Here is a 27,189-nt window from a genome sequence, read left to right on the forward strand (position 1 = left end):
GGGGAGAAACCAGACAGGGGAAGAACCAGACGGTGGAGGAACCAGACGGGGGAGAAACCAGACGGGTAGGAACCAGACGGAAAGGAACCCGACGATGGAGGAACCAGACGGGGGAGAAACCAGACGGGGGAAGAACCAGACGGGGGAGAAACCAGACGGGGGAGGAACCAGACGGAAAGGAACCAGACGGTGGAGGAACCAGACGGGTAGGAACCAGACGGAAAGGAACCAGACGGTGGAGGAACCAGACGGGGAGGAACCAGACGGGGAAGAACTAGACGGTGAGGAACCAGACGGGAAGGAACCAGACGGGGAGGAATCAGACGGGGAGGAACCAGACGGGGAAGAACCAGATGGGGAGGAACAAGACGGAGAAGAACCAGACGGGGAGGAACCAGACGGAAAGGAACCAGACGGGGAGGAACCAGACGGGAAGGAATCAGACGGGTAGGAACCAGACGGGGAAGAAACAGACAGGGGTAGAAGCAAACGGGGAGGAACCAGACGGGTAGGAACCAGACGAGGAGGACCAGACGGGGGAGGACCCAGACGAGGAGGAAGCAAACGGGGAGGAACCAGACGGGTAAGAACCAGACGAGGAGGAACCAGACGGGGGAGAAACCAGACGGGTAGGAACCAGACGGAAAGGAACCAGACGATGGAGGAACCAGACGTGGAGGAACCAGACGGGGAGGAATCAGACGGGGATGAACCAGACGTGGGAGTACCCAGACGGGGGAGAAACCAGACGGGTAGGAACCTGACGGAAAGGAACCAGACGGTGGAGGAACCAGACGGTGAGGAACCAGACGGGAAGGAAACAGACGGGGAGGAATCAGACGGGGAGGAACCAGACGGGGAAGAACCAGACGGGGAGGAACAAGACGGAGAAGAACCAGACGGGGAGGAATAAGACGGGTAGGAACCAGACGGGGAAGAACCAGACGGAAAGGAACCAGACGGGTAGGAACCAGACGGGTAGGAACCAGACGGGGAGGAACCAGACGGGGGAGGAACCAGACGGGGGAGAAACAAGACGGGTAGGAACCAGACGGGGAGGAATCAGACGGGGATGAACCAGACGGGGGAGGACCCAGACGGGGGAAAAACCAGACGGGTAGGAACCAGACGGAAAGGAACCAGACGGTGGAGGAACCAGACGGGTAGGAACCAGACGAGGAGGACCAGACGGGGGAGGACCAGAACCAGACGCGGGAGGAACCAGACGGGGGAGAAACCAGACGGGTAGGAACCAGACGGAAAGAATCCAGACGGGGGAAGAACCAGACGGGGAGGAACCAGACGGGGATGAACCAGACGGGGGAGGTCCCAGACCGGGGAGAAACCAGACGGGTAGGAACCAGACGAAAAGGAACCAGACGGTGGAGGAACCAGACGGGGAGGAATCAGACGGGGAGGAATCAGACGAGGAGGAACCAGATGGGGGAGAAACCAGACGGGGAGGAATCAGACGGGGAGGAATCAGACGAGGAGGAACCAGATGGGGGAGAAACCAGACGGGGAGGAATCAGACGGGGAGGAATCAGACGAGGAGGAACCAGATGGGGGAGAAACCAGACGGGGAGGAATCAGACGGGGAGGAATCAGACGAGGAGGAACCAGATGGGGGAGAAACCAGACGGGGAGGAATCAGACGGGGAGGAATCAGACGAGGAGGAACCAGATGGGGGAGAAACCAGACGGGGAGGAATCAGACGGGGAGGAATCAGACGAGGAGGAACCAGATGGGGGAGAAACCAGACGGGGAGGAATCAGACGGGGAGGAACCAGACGGGGGAGGTCCCAGACAGGGGAGAAACCAGACGGGTAGGAACCAGACGAAAAGGAACCAGACGGTGGAGGAACCAGACGGGTAGGAACCAGACGGAAAGGAACCAGACGGTGGAGGAACCAGACGGGTAGGAACCAGACGAGGAGGACCAGACGGGGGAGGACCCAGACGAGGAGGAAGCAAACGGGGAGGAACCAGACGGGTAAGAACCAGACGAGGAGGAACCAGACGGGGGAGAAACCAGACAGGGGAGGAACCAGACGGGGGAGAAACAAGACGGGTAGGAACCAGACGGGGAGGAACCAGACGGGGATGAACCAGACGGGGGAGGTCCCAGACGGGGGAGAAACCAGACGGGTAGGAACCAGACGGAAAGAATCCAGACGGTGGAAGAACCAGACGGGGAGGAACCAGACAGGGAGGAATCAGACGGGGATGAACCAGACGGGGGAGGACCCAGACGGGGGAGAAACCAGACGGGTAGGAACCAGACGGAAAGGAACCAGACGGTGGAGGAACCAGACGGGGAGGAACCAGACTGGGAAGAACTAGACGGTGAGGAAACAGACGGGAAGGAACCAGACGGGGAGGAATCAGACGGGGAGGAACCAGACGGGGAAGAACCAGATGGGGAGGAACAAGACGGAGAAGAACCAGACGGGGAGGAACCAGACGGAAAGGAACCAGACGGGGAGGAACCAGACGGGAAGGAATCAGACGGGTAGGAACCAGACGGGGAAGAAACAGACAGGGGTAGAAGCAAACGGGGAGGAACCAGACGGGTAAGAACCAGACGAGGAGGAACCAGACGGGGGAGAAACCAGACGGGTAGGAACCAGACGGAAAGGAACCAGACGATGGAGGAACCAGACGTGGAGGAACCAGACGGGGAGGAATCAGACGGGGATGAACCAGACGTGGGAGTACCCAGACGGGGGAGAAACCAGACGGGTAGGAACCTGACGGAAAGGAACCAGACGGTGGAGGAACCAGACGGGGAGGAACCAGACGGGTAGGAACCAGACGAGGAGGAACCAGACGGGGGAGGAACCAGACGGGGGAGAAACCAGACGGGGAGGAACCAGACGGGGAAGAACCAGACGGGGAGGAACAAGACGGAGAAGAACCAGACGGGGAGGAATAAGACGGGTAGGAACCAGACGGGGAAGAACCAGACGGAAAGGAACCAGACGGGTAGGAACCAGACGGGTAGGAACCAGACGAGGAGGAACCAGACGGGGGAGGAACCAGACGGGGGAGAAACCAGACGGGGGAGGAACCAGACGGGGGAGGAACAAGACGGAGGAGAAACCAGACAGGGAAAGAACCAGACGGTGGAGGAACCAGACGGGGGAGAAACCAGACGGGGGAGGAACCAGACGGGGGAGAACCCAGACGGGGGAGGAACCAGACGGGGGAGAACCCAGACGGGGGAGGAACCAGACGGGGGAGAAGCCAGACGGGGGAGGAACCAGACGGGGGAGGAACCAGGCGGGGGAGGAACCAGACGGGGGAGAAACCAGACGGGTAGGAACCAGATGAAAGAATCCAGACGGTGGAGGAACCAGACGGGGAGGAACAGACGGGGAGGAATCAGACGGGGATGAACCAGACGGGGGAGGACCCAGACGGGGGAGAAACCAGACGGGGGAAGAACCAGACGGGGGAGGAACCAGACGGGGGAGGAACCAGACGGGGGAGAAACCAGACGGGTAGGAACCAGACGGAAAGAAACCCGACGATGGAGGAACCAGACGGGGGAGAAACCAGACGGGGAGGAACCAGACGGGAAGGAACCAGACGGGGAGGAACCAGACGGAAAGGAACCAGACGGGGAGGAACCAGACGGGAAGGAATCAGACGGGGGAGGAACCAGAGGGGTAGGAACCAGACGGGGAAGAACCAGACGGGGAGGAATCAGACGGGAAGGAACCAGACGGGGAAGAAACAGACGGGGTAGAAGGAACCAGACGGGGAGGAACCAGACGGGGTAGAAGCAAACGGGGAGGAACCAGACGGGTAGGAACCAGACGAGGAGGACCAGACGGGGGAGGACCCAGACGAGGAGGAAGCAAACGGGGAGGAACCAGACGGGTAAGAACCAGACGAGGAGGAACCAGACGGGGGAGAAACCAGACGGTACAGGAACCAGACGGGTAGGAACCAGACGGGAGAGGAACCAGACGAGGAGCAACTAGACGGGGAGGAACCAAGAGGGGTAGAACCAGACGGGGAGGAATCAGACGGGGAGGAACCAGACGGGTAGGAACCAGACGGGAGAGGAACCAGACGAGGAGCAACTAGACGGGGAGGAACCAGACGGGGAAGAACCAGACGAGGAGGAACCAGACGGGGGAGAAACCAGACGAGGAGGAATCAGACGGGGAAGAACCAGACGGGTAGGAACCAGACGGGGAAAAACCAGACAGGGTGGAAGCAAATGGGGAGGAACCAGACGGGGAAGAACCAGACGAGGGAGGAACCAGACGGAAAGGAACCAGACGGGGGGAAACTAGACGGGGGGGGACCAGACGGGGGAGGAACAAGACGGGGAGGAATCAGACGGGGAGGAACCAGACGGGGTGGAAGCAAATGGGGAGGAACCAGACTGGGGAGAAACCAGACAAGACGGGTAAGAACCAGACGAGGAGGAACCAGACGGTACAGGAACCAGACGGGTAGGAACCAGACGGTAGAGGACCCAGACGAGGAGGAACCAGACGGGGAGGAATCAGACGGGGAAGAACCAGACGGGGAGGAATCAGACGGGGGAGGACCCAGACGGGGAGAAACCAGACAGGGGAGGAACAAGACGGGGAGGAATCAGACGGGGATGAACCAGACGGGGGAGGACCCAGACGGGGGAGAAACCAGACGGGGAGGAACCAGACGGAAAGGAACCAGACGGTGGAGGAACCAGACGGGGAGGAACCAGACGGGGAGGAACCAAACGGGGAGGAATCAGACGGGGAAGAACCAGACGGGGAGGAATCAGACGGGGAAGGACCCAGACGGGGAGGAACCAGACGGGGAGGAACCAAACGGGGAGGAATCAGACGGGGAAGAACCAGACGGGGAGGAATCAGACGGGGGAGGACCCAGACGGGGAGAAACCAGACGGGGGAGGAACAAGACGGGGAGGAATCAGAGGGGGAAGAACCAGACGGGGAGGAATCAGACGGGGAAGGACCCAGCCGGGGAGGAATCAGACGGGTAGGAACCAGACGGGGAAGAACCAGACGGGGAGGAATCAGACGGGGAAGGACCCAGACGGGGAGGAATCAGACGGGTAGGAACCAGACGGGGAAAAACCAGACGGGGGGGAAGCAAATGGGGAGGAACCAGACGGGGGAGAAACCAGACGAGGAGGAATCAGACGCGGGAGGAACCAGACGGGGAGGAACCAGACGGGGAAGAACCAGACGGGGGGGAAGCAAACGGGGAGGAACCAGACGGTAGAGGAACCAGACGAGGAGGAACCAGACGGGGAGGAACCAGGCGGGGAAGAACCAGACGGGGAGGAATCAGACGGGGAAGGACCCAGCCGGGGAGGAATCAGACGGGTAGGAACCAGACGGGGAAGAACCAGACGGGGTGGAAGCAAACGGGGAGGAACCAGACGGTAGAGGAACCAGACGGGGTGGAATCAGACGGTGAGGAACCAGACGGGTAGGAACCAGACGGAAAGGAACCAGAAATGCATATGGAAACCTTAACAATGGGAGTTACTCTAAGCAAAACAAAATCTCGGAGTGTAACTCTCCTTTACTATTCTTACAAATGCATTGATACTCCTTACCTTAAGAGAGACTTGTATAGAACAAGATAAGAAGTACACTCCGTTTTGTGTGAGAAATGAAACACCCGGAGGACATTCACGCAACCATCACGATATAGGAACGAAAGGTAATATACAGTTTGATATTGTTATTTCAAGGCTACCCCAGAAGTAATTTATTTCTGATAAATTAATTACACGTAATTACACAACAAATATCTAACGATCAAAAAGCATTTCACAAAAACATTTGGAAAGTTATTAATGTTCTATTAAAAATGGAGATATCGATAAAATGAAGTACGGCTGGACAATTAAACTGACTGTTTTTAAAAATGTATGATTTACAACGAAAACCGACAGAAAGAAACGAACGCAAACATTTCACAGCATACATGAGTGTTACACAATGGTGTGCTATAAAAATAATTATCATAAACGTAGCGCACTTTATATGTTTTAATTATTAATATTAAAAAGTGATGACGTCATTTGTATATCATTAAAGTAAACCAATACCGTAGAATCTGTCGCACGTATTATTATCAGTCTGTTTTCTCATGAGTAAACATTGAAGGCGTATTTCATATTAACACATACTATGACAGCTCAGTTTACCTAAGACTTAAATTAAAAAGTTATAAATTTTCTTCTTTATTCAGTTTTTATCCTTATACATATTAACGAAAAAACCCACATCAATCAACCATGTAGCACTCACCAAAGTATAAAACTCTTTCACCAAACAATGTAACACTTTCATTCAACCATGTACCACTTTCACCCAACCATGTAACACGTTCACCCAACCGTGCAAAACTTTCACCCAACCATGTAACACCCTCTACCAACCATGTTACAATTTCTACCAAACATATAATACTTTCACCCAAACGTGTAACACTCTACCAAACTGTAACACTTTCACCCAACCATGTAACACTTTTACTCAGCCATGTACCATTTTCACCCAACCATGTAACGCTTTCATCCAACTATGAAACATTTTCACCCAGCCATGTAACACTTTCACTCAACCATGTAACACTTTCATTCAACCATGTACCACTTTCACCCAACCATGTAACACTTTCACCCAACCATGCAACACTTTCACCCAACCATGTAACACACTCTACCAACCATGTTACACTTACAACCATCCATGTAACACTTTTACCGAACCATGTAACACACTCTACCAACCATAAAACACTTTCACCCAACAATGTAACACTTTCATCCAACTATGAAACATTTTCACCCAGCCATATAACACTTTCACCCAACCATGTAACACACTCTACCAACCATGCAACTTTTTCACCCAGCCATGTAACACTTTCACTCAACCATGTAACACTTTCAATGAACCATGTACCACTTTCACCCAACCATGTAACACTTTCACCCAACCATGCAACACTTTCACCCAACCATGTAACACACTCTACCAACCATGTAACATTTTCACCCAACCATGTAACACACTCTACCAACCATGTAACACTTTCACCCAGCCATGTAACATACTCTACCAACCCTGTAACGCTTTCACCCAACCATGTAACATACTCTACCAACCATGTAACGCTTTCACCCAACCATGTAACACACTCTACCAACCCTGTAACACTTTCACCCAACCATGAAACACACTCTACCAACCATGTACACTTTCACCCAACCATGTAACACACTCTACCAACCATGTAACATGTTCACCCAACCATGTAACACACTCTACCAACCCTGTAACACTTCACCCAACCATGTAACACACTCTACCAACCATGTAACACTTTCACCCAACGATGAAACACACTCTACCAACCATGTTACACTGTTACCCAACCATGGAACACACTCTACCAACCCTGTAACACTTTCACCAAACCTTGTAACACTTTCACCCAACCATGCAACACTTTCATCCAACCACGTAACACACTCTCCCAACCATGTAACACTTTCACCCAACCATGTTACACACTCTACCAACCATGTAACATGTTCACCTAACCATGTAACACACTCTACCAACCCTGTAACACTTTCACCAAACCATGTAACACTTTCACCCAACCATGCAACACTTTCATCCAACCATGTAACACACTCTACCAACCATGTAACACTTTCACCCAACCATGTAACACACTCTACCAACCATGTAACACTTTCCCCCAACCATGAAACACACTCTACCAACCATGTTACACTGTTACCCAACCATGGAACACACTCTACCAACCCTGTAACACTTTCACCAAACCATGTAACACACTCTACCAATCATGTAACACTTTCACCCAACCATGTAACACACTTTACCAACCATGTAACATTTTCACCCAACCATGTAACACACTCTACCAACCATGTAACATTTTCATCCAACCATGTAACACTTTAACCCAACCATGTAACACCCTCTACCAACCATGTAACCCTCTCACCCAACCATGTACCACACTCTACCAACCATGAAACACTCTCACCCAACCATGTAACGCGCTCTACCAACCATGTAACCTTTTCACCCAACCATGTAGCGCACTCTACCAACCATGTTACACTGTTACCCAACCATGTAACACTGTTACCCAACCATGTAACATACTCTACCAACAATGTTATACTGTCACCCAACCATTAACACACTTTATCAACCATGTAACACACTGTACCAACCATGTAACATTGTTACCCAACCATGTAACACTGTTACCCAACCATGTAACATACTCTACCAACCATGTACCACTTTCACCCAACCATGTAACACACTCTACCAACCATGTAACACTCTCACCCAACCATGTAACACACTCTACCAACCATGTTACATTTTCACCCAACCATGTAACACACTCTACCAACCATTAACACACTTTATCAACCATGTAACACACTCTACCAACAATGTTACACTGTCACCCAACCATTAACACACTTTCACCCAACCATGTAACACACTCTACAAACCATGTAACATTTTCACCCAACCATGTAACACACTCTACCAACCATGTAACACACTCGCTCTCAACCAGGTCACACTTTCACCCAACAATGTAACACTTTCATCCAACCATGTAACACTTTAAACACCACACTCTACAAACAGCACACTCTTCCAACCATGTAACATTTTCACCCAACCATGTAACTCAGTCCAACAACCATGTAACACTTTCACCCAATCATGTAACACACTCTACCAACCATGTAACACTTTCACCCAACCATGTAACACACTCTACCAACCATGTTACACTTTCACCCAACCATGTTACACTTTCACCCAACCATGTTACACTTTCAACCCAATCATGTAACACACTCTACCAACCCTGTAACCCTTTCACCAAACCATGTAACACTCTCTACCAACCATGTAACATTTTCACCCAGCCATGTAACACACTCTACCAACCATGCAACACTTTCACCCAACCATGTAACATACTCTACCAACCATGTAACACTTTCCCCCAACCATGTAACACACTCTGCCAACCATGTAACATTTTCACCCAAGCATGTAACACACTCTTCCAACCATGTAACATTTTCACCCAACCATCTAACCCACTCCAACAACCATGTAACACTTTCACCCAACCATGTAACACACTCTACTAACCCTGTAACACTTTCACCCAACCATGTAACTCACTTTACCAACCATGTAACACTTTCAACCAACCATGTGACACACTCTACCAACCATGTAACACTTTCACCCAGCCATGTAACACACTCTACCAACCATGTAACACTTTCACCCAACCATGTAACTCACTCTACCAACCATGTAACACTTTCAACCAACCATGTGACACACTCTACCAACCATGTAACACTTTCACCCAGCCATGTAACACACTCTACCAACCATAAAACACCTTCACCCAACCATGTAACACACTCTACCAACCATGTAACACTTTCACCCAACCATGTAAGACACTCTACCAACCATGTAATACTTTCACCCAACCATGTAAAACACTCTACCAACCATGTAACATTTTCACACAACCATGTAACACACTCTTCCAACCATGTAACATTTTCACCCAACCATGTAACTCACTCCAACAACCATGTAACACTTTCACCCAACCATGTAACACACTCTACCAACCATGTAACACTTTCACCCAACCATGTTACACACTCTACCAATCATGTAACACTTTCACCCAACCATGAAACACACTCTACCAACCATGTAACATTTTCACCCAACCATGTAACACACTCTACCAACCATGTAACACTTTCACCCAACCATGTAACATACTCTACCAACCATGTAACACTTTCACCCAACCATGTAACACTTTCACCCAACCATGTAACACACTCTACCAACCATGTAACACTTTCACCCAACCATGAAACACACTCTACCAACCATGTTACACTGTTACCCAACCATGTGACACACTCTACCAACCATGTAACACTTTCACCCAGCCATGTAACACACTCTACCAACCATGTAACATTTTCACCCAACCATGTAACACACTCTACCAACCATGTTACACTTACACCCATCCATGTAACACTTTTACCGAACCATGTAACACATTCTACCAACCATAAAACACCTTCACCCAACAATGTTACACTTTAACCGAACCATGTAGCACACACTACCAACCATGTTTCATTTCACCCAACCATGTAACACACTCTACGAACCATGTAACACTTTTATCCAACTATTAAACATTTTCACCAAACCATGTAACACCTTTCATCCAACCATGTAACACTTTCATCCAACCATGTAACACTTTCACCCAACCATGTAACACACTCTACCAACCATGTAACATTTTCACCCAACCATGTAACACACTCTACCAGCCATGTTACACTTACACCCATCCATGTAACACTTTTACCGAACCATGTAACTCACTCTACCAACCATGTAACACTTTCACCCAACAATGTAACACTTTTACCGAACCATGTAACACACTCTACCAACCATAAACACTTTCACCCAACAATGTAACACTTTTACCGAACCATGTAGCACACTCTACCAACCATGTTACATTTCACCCAACTATGCAACACACTCTACGAACCATGTAACACTTTCATCAAACTATGAAACACTTTCACTCAGCCATGACACACTTTCACCCAACCATGTAACACACTTTACCAACCATGTAACACTTTCATCCAACTATGAAACAATTTCACCCAACCATGTATCACTTTCAGCCAACCATGTAACACACTCTCTCTCAACCAGGTCACACTTTCACCCAACCATGTAACACTTTCACCCAACCATGTAACACTTTCACCCAACCATGAAACACACTCTCCCAGCCCTGTAACACTTTCATCCAACCATGTAACACACTCTACCAACCATGTTACACTTTCACCCAACCATGTTACACTTTCACCCAACAATGTAACACTTTCACCCAACCATGTTACACTTTCACCCAACCATGTAACACTCTCACCCAACCATGTAACACTCTCACCCAACCATGTAACACTTTCACCCAACCATGCTACACTTTCATCCAACCATGTAACACTTTCACCCAACCATGTAACACTTTCACCCAACCATGTAACACTTTCACCCAACCATGTAACACTTTCACCCAAAATAGTATTTATCTACAATCCACCAGTTATACACAATGCACCAATAACGCGCAAGAAACTTTTCAACAACAGAACAAATTTATTATAGGGGCACACTATTCAACCACGGAAACACCACCTATAAGATACATTTCACAAACGGAAGACACCATTTACATAAGCAATATATCCACCACTTGCACTGTGACACTTGATGCATTCTGAGTATTCACTCACGATCCAGCATTCAACCAAGGGTCAACGTTCACTCTGTGGTCAGTATGAGTGGCTACGAGTAGTTACCTTGCCAAACTCTGTCAGTCCGTTGTGTTCGGGGTTGTTGTCGCGGTCAACTGTCCAGTTATCGGCCCTGTTGTGTATGCAAATAGAATTGAATTAAAGATGATTTCAAAATCAAAAGACATGAGAGAAAGAATGACAAACCGTGTTTGGCTTTATGTTCACTGTTCTTCTATAAATAGTCATTGTCTATAGGTAACCACAGATAAACATATTGGTACTGTAATTATCGGTAACCGTTTCACCACAAATAATAAAGTTACAACAGGTAACCAGGTATCCACAGATTATATTGTTGCTACGGTAACTAATAGGTAACCATTTCACTACAAATAACAAAGCTACTACAGGTTACCAGGCAACTACATTTACATGGATTGATTAGTTTTACGTCCGCTTCACTTTAACCAAGAAGTTCGATCGGATATCCGGCAGACACAGATAAATTGGTTATTACGGGTTATTATATGTAATGATAGGTAAACATGAAAGTAGCCCGTGTTACACGTTTTTGCATTTGAGATCAATACTGAGATTAATAAAAGTTTCCTAAAGTGCAGATTTTTCTATTAGTAATGGTTTTCTTAGCTTTGGAAAATCGAAAGTTATGAAATGACCATGAAAACATTATGCTATTAGTAACAATGTTGCCCCGGGTAACAATAATTTACAAATAATCATGTACAATTTCTAGCTAAAGATACAAGTTATAATGTCAGATACATGTTACAATGTCAGATACAAGTTATAATGTCAGATACATGTTACAATGTCAGATACAAGTTATAATGTCAGATACATGTTATAGTGTCAGATACATGTTATAATGTCAGATACATGTTATATGTCATAATGTCAGATACATGTTATAGTGTCAGATACATGTTATAATGTCAGATACATGTTATATGTTATAATGTCAGATACATGTTATAGTGTCAGATACATGTTATAATGTCAGATACATGTTATATGTTATAATGTCAGATACATGTTATAATGTCAGATACATGTTATAATGTCAGATACATGTTATAATGTCAGATACATGTTATAATGTCAGATACATGTTATAATGTCAGATACATGTTATAATGTCAGATACATGTTATAATGTCAGATACATGTTATAATGTCAGATACATGTTATAATGTCAGATACATGTTATAATGTCAGATACATGTTATAATGTCAGATACATGTTATATTGTCAGATACATGTTATAATGTCAGATACATGTTATATGTCATAATGTCAGATACATGTTATAGTGTCAGATACATGTTATAATGTCAGATACATGTTATATGTTATAGTGTCAGATACATGTTATAGTGTCAGATACATGTTATAATGTCAGATACATGTTATATGTTATAATGTCAGATACATGTTATAATGTCAGATACATGTTATAATGTCAGATACATGTTATATGTTATAATGTCAGATACATGTTATAGTGTCAGATACATGTTATAATGTCAGATACATGTTATATGTTATAATGTCAGATACATGTTATAATGTCAGATACATGTTATAATGTCAGATACATGTTATATTGTCAGATACATGTTATAATGTCAGATACATGTTATATGTTATAATGTCAGATACATGTTATAATGTCAGATACATGTTATAATGTCAGATACATGTTATATTGTCAGATACATGTTATAATGTCAGATACATGTTATATGTTATAATGTCAGATACATGTTATAATGTCAGATACATGTTATAATGTCAGATACATGTTATATTGTCAGATACATGTTATAATGTCAGATACATGTTATATGTCATAATGTCAGATACATGTTATAGTGTCAGATACATGTTATAATGTCAGATACATGTTATATGTTATAGTGTCAGATACATGTTATAGTGTCAGATACATGTTATAATGTCAGATACATGTTATATGTTATAATGTCAGATACATGTTATAATGTCAGATACATGTTATAATGTCAGATACATGTTATAATGTCAGATACATGTTATAATGTCAGATACATGTTATAATGTCAGATACATGTTATAATGTCAGATACATGTTATAATGTCAGATACATGTTATAATGTCAGATACATGTTATAATGTCAGATACATGTTATAATGTCAGATACATGTTATAATGTCAGATACATGTTATAATGTCAGATACATGTTATAATGTCAGATACATGTTATAATGTCAGATACATGTTATAATGTCAGATACATGTTATAATGTCAGATACATGTTATAATGTCAGATACATGTTATAATGTCAGATACATGTTATATTGTCAGATACATGTTATAATGTCAGATACATGTTATATGTCATAATGTCAGATACATGTTATAGTGTCAGATACATGTTATAATGTCAGATACATGTTATATGTTATAGTGTCAGATACATGTTATAGTGTCAGCTACATGTTATAATGTCAGATACATGTTACAAGTTATAATGTCAGATACATGTTATATGTTATAATGTCAGATACATGTTATAGTGTCAGATACATGTTATAATGTCAGATACATGTTATATGTTATAATGTCAGATACATGTTATAATGTCAGATACATGTTAAAATGTCTGATACATGTTATATGTTATAATGCCAGATACATGTTATAATGTCAGATACATGTTACACCGTCATGTAACAACATGTTACTTACCAAGGAGTATTGCAGCTGTGAGTAACAGTCATGTATCTGACCCCAAGGTCATAGAACATGCGCAGGTTAGCGAGACTGCTGTCGATAGAATGGCCTCCCTCCAGGCCTACCAGACTCGAGAATTTCCCCTTGGAGAACGTATCGAGGATACCTGAAGTGATAACATGCTTAATGCTCATTACCTTGGTGTCCAGAATATTGTCCAAAAGAAGAAAGGTTAGCAGCATGTAAAGAAGGCTTTAAGCTGATTCGGTACTGTAGAGTGTACAACTAGTAAACCAGAAGTTCCAAGGTTCCGGGTTCGACTCCCAGCTGAGGTATTGACACGTATAGACCTCTGTGACATCAGCGCCCACGGAAGGACATGGGAATATTGACAAGAATACTCAGCAATACTTTCAAGAGAATTGCTATGACCCTTAGAGGTTTTTTACTGGGTCGGGAGTATGTCACTCTGGTAAAATACTAGACGCTTCCTACCAACTCGGCTAGGGAAATACATTTTGCTTATTCGGTAGAGCGTAAGACGAGTAAACCAAAGATTCCGAGTTCGACTTCTTGTAGAGGCATTGGAAAACTAACGTCGTCTGTTACCTTAAAAAATCTTTTACGGGAAGGGGCGTGCCATGACAGCTCTGACAAGGTTTAGCTATAAGAGCGAAGCTCAAGGGTGCCGTATCACTCGTGCGGAGCTTTTTACCGGTAACGTGTTCGTTTAAATAGACCTGACCCAACCCAAACTGATTCCATCCCTAAATCGTACAGCTACAGCCTAGAAACTTTTCGTACTTCCGGTGACCTGTTCCGGTTCATGGCGCCCGTAAGCATGCCTAATCGAATGAAAGAGCGACATGTAACGTAGCAGGGAAATGATGAATTCGAAACAACGTTTTAAAAAAAAAATAAAAAAAATGACCATATTCAATACAATGGGCGAGTTTATTTCCACGATTTCTTGACTTTACTATCGAATCGAGAAATGCGTTGGTATGGTCATCAAAAACCTTACATGAATGTCACAAGCAAATGGCGTCGAAGAGTGCGTAAGCATGTGATTAGATGACAAATAGTACTTTCGTCGATTAAAAGAGCTTAAATTTCGGAAAGAAATAGAAAAGTTGATACTGACAACTTTCTCAACCTACAACTTTTCCATCTAAACATTGATACTCGATCGTCCAACTAGACCGGAAATACCCGAGTATGTACGAAGCAGGTTCACTTACGAGGTCGCTTGATTTTAATTGGATAAAAAGAGGTCAGATCATTGACGAGGTGTATGTACACCGAAACACATGATGCCACAGAAATGTCCCCGACAGCTTTCCAAGGGAAACGTAGGGTGTTTTAAAGGGTCAAGTTATGGAATTTCCAGTATCACTACTCTTGCTTAGACTAAATAATTTCGTAGTACAATTAATAAGTTGTTAGAAACATAATTTATGTCTTTTTTCCGCATTAAATGTAGAACGTCAATTTTAAATTCAGTTCTTCTAAATTCTTCCATTTGGGGGTCATTTCTGTTGATATCTGATCAAAATTTGTGATATTACCTTCATACTTTTAGTGTTTACAACTAAAACTGTGGAATTTCAATCCTAGATCTGCTTATACAATACATTGAATCTAGTTTCATCTAATCAACAAAATCAACCATTACTTAAAGAAGACAAACATTGTCTGTATAGTTTTGTAAAGTAAAATATCTTTATTGAAACAAATAATAATGTATTTTAGTAAGTATTCAAATGTATTATGTTATGATTCAATAATTAAATGTTTTCAAACAAATGTACAGTACGATCAACGCTCTCTCCAGGCCATGCCTGAGTCATAGTACACCTGTATGAGAGAGAATTCTGCACTTTTACATTATATACTATGTACACTTTTTTCGTCGGTATAGCATTGAGTTTAGTTGAAACATTGCTCTACGTACAATGACAAGAGTGAAATAACCGTCATTTTGTGTACCCTACTACACACGAATCTGTGACGTAATCACCAAATGATGCAAATATACACCCACCCATAGTCAAAAGCAACGTGTGGAGCATACTCACCTTGAGCAGAAGTGACAAACTCAAACACATCCGGGTATTTCTTCGTGAACTTTTTAATGGTATCAAGTTGGTCGAGCGAGCGACGCACAGCATCCTTATACTGAGTGTTACAGCTGACATAGCAGGCCCAGAACTGTCAACAGAACAGGTGTACAACCTTATCAATAAACACGTGTAGCCTATACGTACAACACTGTAAACACGTGTAGTCTACACGTACAACACTAATAAATAAACATGGGTAGTCTATACGTACACCACTGATCAATAAACACGTGAAGTCTACACGTACACTACTGATAAATAAACACGTGCAGTCTATAGTACAACACTAATTAATAAACACGTGTAGTATACACGTACAACACTGATTAATTAACATGTGTAGTCTACACGTACAATACTGATAAATAAACACGTGTAGTCTATAAGTACAACACTAATAAATAAACACGTGAAGTCTATACGTACAACACTAATTAATAAACACGTGTAGTCTACACGTACAACACTAATAAATAAACACGTGTAATATATACGTACAACACTGATCAATAAACACGTGTAGTCTATAGTACAACACTAATTAATAAACACGTGTAGTCTATACGTACAACACTGATCAATAAACATGTGTAGTCTACACGTACAACACTTATAAATAAACACGTGTAGTTTATACGTACAACACTAATTAATTAACCCGTGTAGTCTACACGTACAACACTGATTAATTAATACGTGTAGTCTAAACGTACAACACTAATTAATAAACACGTTAGTATACACGTACAACACTGATAAATAAACATGTGTAGTCTACAAGTACAACACTAATTAATAAACATGTGTAGTCTATACGTACAACACTAATTAATAAACACGTGTAGTCTTTAGTACAACACTGATTAATAAACACGTGTAGTCTATACGTACAACACTAATTAATAAACACGTGTAGTCTATAGTACAACAATGATTAATAAACACGTTAGTATACACGTACAACACTGATAAATAAACATGTGTAGTCTACAAGTACAACACTAATTAATAAACATCTGTAGTCTATACGTACAACACTAATTAATAAACACGTGTAGTCTATAGCACAACACTGTAAACACGTGTAGTCTACACGTACAACACTGATTAATAAACACGTGTAGTCTATACGTATAACACTAATAAATAAACACGTGTTGTCTATACGTACAACACTAATTAATAAACACGTGTAGTCTATAGCACAACACTGTAAACACGTGTAGTCTACACGTACAACACTGATTAATAATCGTGTGTAGTCTATAGTACAACACTGATTAATAAACACGTGTAGTCTATACGTATAACACTAATAAATAAACACGTGTTGTCTATACGTACAACACTTATAAATAAACACGTGTAGTTTATACGTACAACACTAATTAATAAACAAGTGTAGTCTATAGTACAACACTGATTAATACACACTTGTAATCTATACGTACAACACTGATTAATAAACACGTGTAGTCTAAACGTACAACACTAATTAATAAACACGTTAGTATACACGTACAACACTGATTAATAAACACGTGTAGTCTACAAGTACAACACTAATTAATAAACACGTGTAGTCTATAGTACAACAATGATTAATAAACACGTTAGTATACACGTAAAACACTGATTAATAAACACGTGTAGTCTAAACGTACAACACTAATAAATAAACACGTGTTGTCTATACGTACAACACTAATTAATGATCAAATGGAGTCTATACGTACAACATTAATTAATAAACAAATGGAGTCTATACGAACAACACTAATTAATAAACACGTTAGTATACGCGTACAACACTGATTAATAAACACGTGTAGTCTTCTGTACAACACTGATTAATACACACTTGTAATCTATACGTACAACATTGATTAATAAACACGTGTAGACTAAACGTACAACACTAATTAATAAACAGGTGTAGTCTACACGTACAACACTGATTAACATGTGTAGTCTACACGTACAACACTAATTAATAAACACGTGTATTCTATACGTACAACACTAATTAATTAACCCGTGTAGTCTACACGTACAACACTAATTAATAAACACGTGAAGTCTATACGTACAACACTAATAAAAAACATGGGTAGTCTACACGTACAGCACTTATTAATAAACACGTGTAGTCTATAGTCCAACACTGATTAATAAACTAATTAATAAACACGTGTAGTCTTTAGTACAACACTGATTAATAAACACGTGTAGTCTTCTGTACAACACTGATTAATACACAAGTGTAGTCTATACGTACAACACTAATCAATAAACAAATGGAGTCTATACGTATAACACTAATTAATAAACAAATGGAGTCTATACGTACGTACAACACTAATTAATAAACATGTGTAGTCTATAGTACAACATTAATTAATAAACACGTGTAATCTATAGTACAACACTGATTAATACACACGTGTAGTCTATACGTACAACACTAATCAATAAACAAATGGAGTCTATACGAACAACACTAATTAATAAACACGTTAGTATGCACGTACAACACTGATTAATAAACACGTGTAGTCTTCTGTACAACACTGATTAATACACAAGTGTAGTCTATACGTACAACACTAATCAATAAACAAATGGAGTCTATACGTACAACATTAATTAATAAACAAATGGAGTCTATACGAACAACACTAATTAATAAACAAATGGAGTCTACACGTACAACACTTATTAATAAACACGTGTAGTCTATACGTACAACACTAAATAATAAACATGTGAAGTTTTTACGTACAACACTAAATAATAAACATGTGAAGTTTTTACGTACAACACTAAATAATAAACATGTGAAGTTTTTACGTACAACACTAAATAATAAACATGTGAAGTTTTTACGTACAACACTAAATAATAAACATGTGAAGTTTTTACGTACAACACTAAATAATAAACATGTGAAGTTTTTACGTACAACACTAAATAATAAACATGTGAAGTTTTTACGTACAACACTAAATAATAAACACGTGTAGTCTATACGTACAACAATTATGGATAAACACGTGTTGTCTATAGTACAACACTTATTAATAAACACGTGTAGTCTATAGTACAACAATGATTAATAAACACGTTAGTATACACGTAAAACACTGATTAATAAACACGTGTAGTCTTCTGTACAACACTGATTAATACACAAGTGTAGTCTATACGTACAACACTAATCAATAAACAAATGGAGTCTATACGTACAACATTAATTAATAAACAAATGGAGTCTATACGTATAACACTAATTAATAAACAAATGGAGTCATACGTACAACACTAATTAATAAACCACTGATTAATTAATACGAGTAGTCTAAACGTACAACACTAATAAATAAACACGTGTTGTCTATACGTACAAAACTTATAAATAAACAAGTGTAGCTTATAGGAACAACACTAATTAATAAACAAATTGAGTCTATACGTACAACACTAATCAATAAACAAATGGAGTCTATACGAACAACACTAATTAATAAACACGTTAGTATGCACGTACAACACTGATTAATAAACAAATGGAGTCTATACGTACAACAAATTAATAAACACGTGTAGTCTAAACGTACAACACTAATAAATAAACACGTGTTGTCTATACGTACAACACTAAATAATAAACACGTGTAGTCTATACGTACAACAATTATGGATAAACACGTGTTGTCTATAGTACAACACTTATTAATAAACACGTGTAGTCTATAGCACAACACTGTAAACACGTGTAGTCTACACGTACAACACTATAGTACAACACTGATTAATACACACGTGTAGTCTATACGTACAACAATTATGGATAAACACGTGTTGTCTATAGTACAACACTTATTAATAAACACGTAAAGTCTATACGTACAACACTAAAAAATTAACATGTGTAGTCTAAAGTACAACACTAATTAATAAACACGGGAAGTCTATACGTACAACACTAATAAAAAACATGGGTAGTCTACACGTACAGCACTTATTAATAAACACGTGTAGTCTATAGTACAACAATGATTAATAAACACGTTAGTATACACGTAAAACACTGATTAATAAACACGTGTAGTCTATAGTCCAACACTGATTAATAAACTAATTAATAAACACGTGTAGTCTTTAGTACAACACTGATTAATAAACATGTGTTGTCTATACGTACAACACTAATTAATAAACCACTGATTAATTAATACGAGTAGTCTAAACGTACAACACTAATAAATAAACACGTGTTGTCTATACGTACAAAACTTATAAATAAACAAGTGTAGCTTATAGGAACAACACTAATTAATAAACAAATTGAGTCTATACGTACAACACTAATTAATTAACCCGTGTAGTCTACACGTACAACACTGATTAACATGTGTAGTCTACACGTACAACACTATAGTACAACACTGATTAATAAACACGTGTAGTCTTCTGTACAACACTGATTAATACACAAGTGTAGTCTATACGTACAACACTAAATAATAAACATGTGAAGTTTTTACGTACAACACTAAATAATAAACACGTGTAGTCTATACGTACAACAATTATGGATAAACACGTGTTGTCTATAGTACAACACTTATTAATAAACACGTAAAGTCTATACGTACAACACTAAAAAATTAACATGTGTAGTCTAAAGTACAACACTAATTAATAAACAAATTGAGTCTATACGTACAACACTAATCAATAAACAAATGGAGTCTATACGTACAACATTAATTAATAAACAAATGGAGTCTATACGTACAACACTGATTAATAAACTGTATTTCAAACATACAAAACTGCTTTATAAAACATGTGTTATTTTTACGTTCAAAACTAATAACAAAAAGGTTAAGTAGGTCTGTTATAGGTCTGTGTGTGTGTGTGTGTGTCTGTGTGTGTGTGTATCTGTATGTGTGTGTATCTGTGTGTGAGTGTGTGTGTGTGTCTGTCTGTCTGTCTCTGTGTGTGTGTGTGTCTGTGTGTGTGTGTTGGTAGGAGGAAGTGTTTTGGTTACATGAGCCCCGAGTCTCCCCCGCTGTATCCTGGTTATCAGTGTGTGTGTGTGTGTGTTTTGTGTGTGTGTGTGTTTTGTGTGTGTGTGTGTGTGTGTGTGGTTACCTGAGCCCCGAGTCTCCCCCGCTGTATCCTGGTTATCAGTGTGTGTGTGTGTGTGTTTTGTGTGTGTGTGTGTTTTGTGTGTGTGTGTGTGTGTGTGTGGTTACCTGAGCCCCGAGTCTCCCCCGCTGTATCCTGGTTATCAGTGTGTGTGTGTGTGTGTTTTGTGTGTGTGTGTGTTTTGTGTGTGTGTGTGTGTGTGTGTGGTTACCTGAGCCCCGAGTCTCCCCCGCTGTATCCTGGTTATCAGTGTGTGTGTGTGTGTGTTTTGTGTGTGTGTGTGTTTTGTGTGTGTGTGTGTGTGTGTGTGGTTACCTGAGCCCCGAGTCTCCCCCGCTGTATCCTGGGTATATCTGTATGGACTGATGCGTTGGGCCAGACTTTTCGTAAATCCTCTCTCATGTTGACGCGATAGACTCTATTGTCCACGTTTCTGAAGTATTGGTACGCCAGATCATTATGGCTGCAATAAAGGACACAATATTCAAAAAATAAATTGTAGCGATACCACATAACCATACTAAACTGTAAACTGTAGTTATAGATAGTTTATAGTTATAGTTTACCTTCGCTTTTCACGACTGTACAATTATAGATATTTCGTAGTTGGGGTTAGTACGTCAGATATGGGCCAATAGAAAGCATGCTGAATTGGATTCACTTTCAGATAAGGCCAAATCGATCAGGTCCATCATTCAAAAAAATAACTAACTGCTTTGAAACCCAAAATGAAAACCCAAAATAGGCCTGTATTTGTTGACCCCGATGTCCACATTCAGCAGTTTGCATGCTAGGTATGTAGATATGTCTGCAGACAAAACATCAAATAACTTGTTCTTTGTCCGTAACCACTTCTACACAGCCTGTTTGTAAAAATGAATTTTGCTAACGTGATAACCAGGCAAACCCTACATATATATTTTCTATCCCCCGCCCCCCCCCCCCCCAAAAAAAAAGACGAGAACTCTAGCGTATCACGTTTCTGTATGACAATCTTTGCAATCTGTGTTAATATCTTCAATTGTTCGTATTTTGCCCTAGTTTTATTGATTTTGAGATCATGTTGCGGTTTTCATGGCGTTTTGGCTTTCCCTCGTTTTGATTTTAAGCCATACTTGATTGTATATATTGAAAATTGATAGTTGTGATTATCACTATCGTACTTGATTGTATATATAGAAAACTGATAGTTATGATTATCACTATCGTACTTGATTGTATATATAGAAAGTTGATAGTTATGATTATCACTATCATACTTGATTGTATATATAGAAAACTGATAGTTATGATTATCACTATCGTACTTGATTGTATATATAGAAAGTTGATAGATATGATTATCACTATCGTACTTGATTGTATATATAGAAAACTGATAGTTATGATTATCACTATCGTACTTGATTGTATATATAGAAAGTTGATAGTTATGATTATCACTATCGTACTTGATTGTATATATAGAAAACTGATAGTTATGATTATCACTATCGTACTTGATTGTATATATAGAAAGTTGATAGTTATGATTATCACTATCGTACTTGATTGTATATATAGAAAGTTGATAGTTATGATTATCACTATCGTACTTGATTGTATATATAGAAAGTTGATAGTTATGATTATCACTATCGTACTTGATTGTATATATAGAAAGTTGATAGTTATGATTATCACTATCGTACTTGATTGTATATATAGAAAGTTGATAGTTATGATTATCACTATCGTACTTGATTGTATATATAGAAAGTTGATAGTTATGATTATCACTATCGTACTTGATTGTATATATAGAAAGTTGATAGTTATGATTATCACTATCGTACTTGATTGTATATATAGAAAGTTGATAGTTATGATTATCACTATCGTACTTGATTGTATATATAGAAAGTTGATAGTTATGATTATCACTATCGTACTTGATTGTATATATAGAAAGTTGATAGTTATGATTATCACTATCGTACTTGATTGTATATATAGAAAGTTGATAGTTATGATTATCACTATCGTACTTGATTGTATATATAGAAAGTTGATAGTTATGATTATCACTATCGTACTTGATTGTATATATAGAAAGTTGATAGTTATGATTATCACTATCATACTTGATTGTATATATAGAAAGTTGATAGTTATGATTATCACTATCATACTTGATTGTATATATAGAAAGTTGATAGTTATGATTATCACTATCATACTTGATTGTATATATAGAAAGTTGATAGTTATGATTATCACTATCATACTTGATTGTATATATAGAAAGTTGATAGTTATGATTATCACTATCATACTTGATTGTATATATAGAAAGTTGATAGTTATGATTATCACTATCATACTTGATTGTATATATAGAAAGTTGATAGTTATGATTATCACTATCATACTTGATTGTATATATAGAAAGTTGATAGTTATGATTATCACTATCATACTTGATTGTATATATAGAAAGTTGATAGTTATGATTATCACTATCATACTTGATTGTATATATAGAAAGTTGATAGTTATGATTATCACTATCATACTTGATTGTATATATAGAAAGTTGATAGTTATGATTATCACTATCATACTTGATTGTATATATAGAAAGTTGATAGTTATGATTATCACTATCATACTTGATTGTATATATAGAAAGTTGATAGTTATGATTATCACTATCATACTTGATTGTATATATAGAAAGTTGATAGTTATGATTATCACTATCATACTTGATTGTATATATAGAAAGTTGATAGTTATGATTATCACTATCATACTTGATTGTATATATAGAAAGTTGATAGTTATGATTATCACTATCATACTTGATTGTATATATAGAAAGTTGATAGTTATGATTATCACTATCATACTTGATTGTATATATAGAAAGTTGATAGTTATGATTATCACTATCATACTTGATTGTATATATAGAAAGTTGATAGTTATGATTATCACTATCATACTTGATTGTATATATAGAAAGTTGATAGTTATGATTATCACTATCATACTTGATTGTATATATAGAAAGTTGATAGTTATGATTATCACTATCATACTTGATTGTATATATAGAAAGTTGATAGTTATGATTATCACTATCATACTTGATTGTATATATAGAAAGTTGATAGTTATGATTATCACTATCATACTTGATTGTATATATAGAAAGTTGATAGTTATGATTATCACTATCATACTTGATTGTATATATAGAAAGTTGATAGTTATGATTATCACTATCATACTTGATTGTATATATAGAAAGTTGATAGTTATGATTATCACTATCATACTTGATTGTATATATAGAAAGTTGATAGTTATGATTATCACTATCATACTTGATTGTATATATAGAAAGTTGATAGTTATGATTATCACTATCATACTTGATTGTATATATAGAAAGTTGATAGTTATGATTATCACTATCATACTTGATTGTATATATAGAAAGTTGATAGTTATGATTATCACTATCATACTTGATTGTATATATAGAAAGTTGATAGTTATGATTATCACTATCATACTTGATTGTATATATAGAAAGTTGATAGTTATGATTATCACTATCATACTTGATTGTATATATAGAAAGTTGATAGTTATGATTATCACTATCATACTTGATTGTATATATAGAAAGTTGATAGTTATGATTATCACTATCATACTTGATTGTATATATAGAAAGTTGATAGTTATGATTATCACTATCATACTTGATTGTATATATAGAAAGTTGATAGTTATGATTATCACTATCATACTTGATTGTATATATAGAAAGTTGATAGTTATGATTATCACTATCATACTTGATTGTATATATAGAAAGTTGATAGTTATGATTATCACTATCATACTTGATTGTATATATAGAAAGTTGATAGTTATGATTATCACTATCATACTTGATTGTATATATAGAAAGTTGATAGTTATGATTATCACTATCATACTTGATTGTATATATAGAAAGTTGATAGTTATGATTATCACTATCATACTTGATTGTATATATAGAAAGTTGATAGTTATGATTATCACTATCATACTTGATTGTATATATAGAAAGTTGATAGTTATGATTATCACTATCATACTTGATTGTATATATAGAAAGTTGATAGTTATGATTATCACTATCATACTTGATTGTATATATAGAAAGTTGATAGTTATGATTATCACTATCATACTTGATTGTATATATAGAAAGTTGATAGTTATGATTATCACTATCATACTTGATTGTATATATAGAAAGTTGATAGTTATGATTATCACTATCATACTTGATTGTATATATAGAAAGTTGATAGTTATGATTATCACTATCATACTTGATTGTATATATAGAAAGTTGATAGTTATGATTATCACTATCATACTTGATTGTATATATAGAAAGTTGATAGTTATGATTATCACTATCATACTTGATTGTATATATAGAAAGTTGATAGTTATGATTATCACTATCATACTTGATTGTATATATAGAAAGTTGATAGTTATGATTATCACTATCATACTTGATTGTATATATAGAAAGTTGATAGTTATGATTATCACTATCATACTTGATTGTATATATAGAAAGTTGATAGTTATGATTATCACTATCATACTTGATTGTATATATAGAAAGTTGATAGTTATGATTATCACTATCATACTTGATTGTATATATAGAAAGTTGATAGTTATGATTATCACTATCATACTTGATTGTATATATAGAAAGTTGATAGTTATGATTATCACTATCATACTTGATTGTATATATAGAAAGTTGATAGTTATGATTATCACTATCATACTTGATTGTATATATAGAAAGTTGATAGTTATGATTATCACTATCATACTTGATTGTATATATAGAAAGTTGATAGTTATGATTATCACTATCATACTTGATTGTATATATAGAAAGTTGATAGTTATGATTATCACTATCATACTTGATTGTATATATAGAAAGTTGATAGTTATGATTATCACTATCATACTTGATTGTATATATAGAAAGTTGATAGTTATGATTATCACTATCATACTTGATTGTATATATAGAAAGTTGATAGTTATGATTATCACTATCATACTTGATTGTATATATAGAAAGTTGATAGTTATGATTATCACTATCATACTTGATTGTATATATAGAAAGTTGATAGTTATGATTATCACTATCATACTTGACTGTATATATAGAAAGTTGATAGTTATGATTATCACTATCATACTTGATTGTTACAGATATTTGTATGCAACACTTGCAAAGCCTTATTTGACAATATTTGTAAACAACAGGCAGTTGTAGATAAAGTGTATCGGCCCAAGTTTGGTTAGATCATCTTTACAATGTCGTAATTAGTTGTTTATATAAAATATCGTAATTAGTTGTGTATGTACAATGTCGTAATTAGTTGTTTATGTAAAATGTCGTAATAAGTTGTATATGTTCAATGTCGTAATTAGTTGTTTATGAAAAATGTCGTAATTAGTTGTTTATATAAAATGTCGTAATTAGTTGTTTATGTAAAATGTCGTAATTAGTTGTTTATGTAAAATGTCGTTATTAGTTGTATATGTTCAATGTCGTAATTAGTTGTTTATGTAAAATGTCGTAATAAGTTGTATATGTTCAATGTCGTAATTAGTTGTTTAT

General features: G+C 38.9%; 1 protein-coding gene across 5 annotated transcripts in view; it reads right to left on the reverse strand.

Annotated features, from left to right (window-relative positions):
• Positions 1-27,189, reverse strand: part of LOC110458811 (dipeptidase 1-like) — a 54,384-nt gene that overhangs the window by 13,748 nt on the left and 13,447 nt on the right. For all 5 annotated transcript variants that reach the window (XM_021510734.1, XM_021510730.1, XM_021510733.1 and 2 more), the window contains 4 exons: positions 21,789-21,936; positions 16,272-16,404; positions 14,209-14,359; positions 11,517-11,583 (listed from right to left, as the gene is read on the reverse strand). In XM_021510734.1, the coding sequence (XP_021366409.1) occupies positions 11,517-11,583; positions 14,209-14,359; positions 16,272-16,404; positions 21,789-21,936 (499 nt within the window). The remainder of the gene's footprint in view (positions 1-11,516; positions 11,584-14,208; positions 14,360-16,271; positions 16,405-21,788; positions 21,937-27,189) is intronic.

Source organism: Mizuhopecten yessoensis, unplaced genomic scaffold (genome assembly GCF_002113885.1).
Source record: "Mizuhopecten yessoensis strain PY_sf001 unplaced genomic scaffold, ASM211388v2 scaffold9833, whole genome shotgun sequence".
NCBI lineage: Eukaryota > Metazoa > Mollusca > Bivalvia > Pectinida > Pectinidae > Mizuhopecten > Mizuhopecten yessoensis.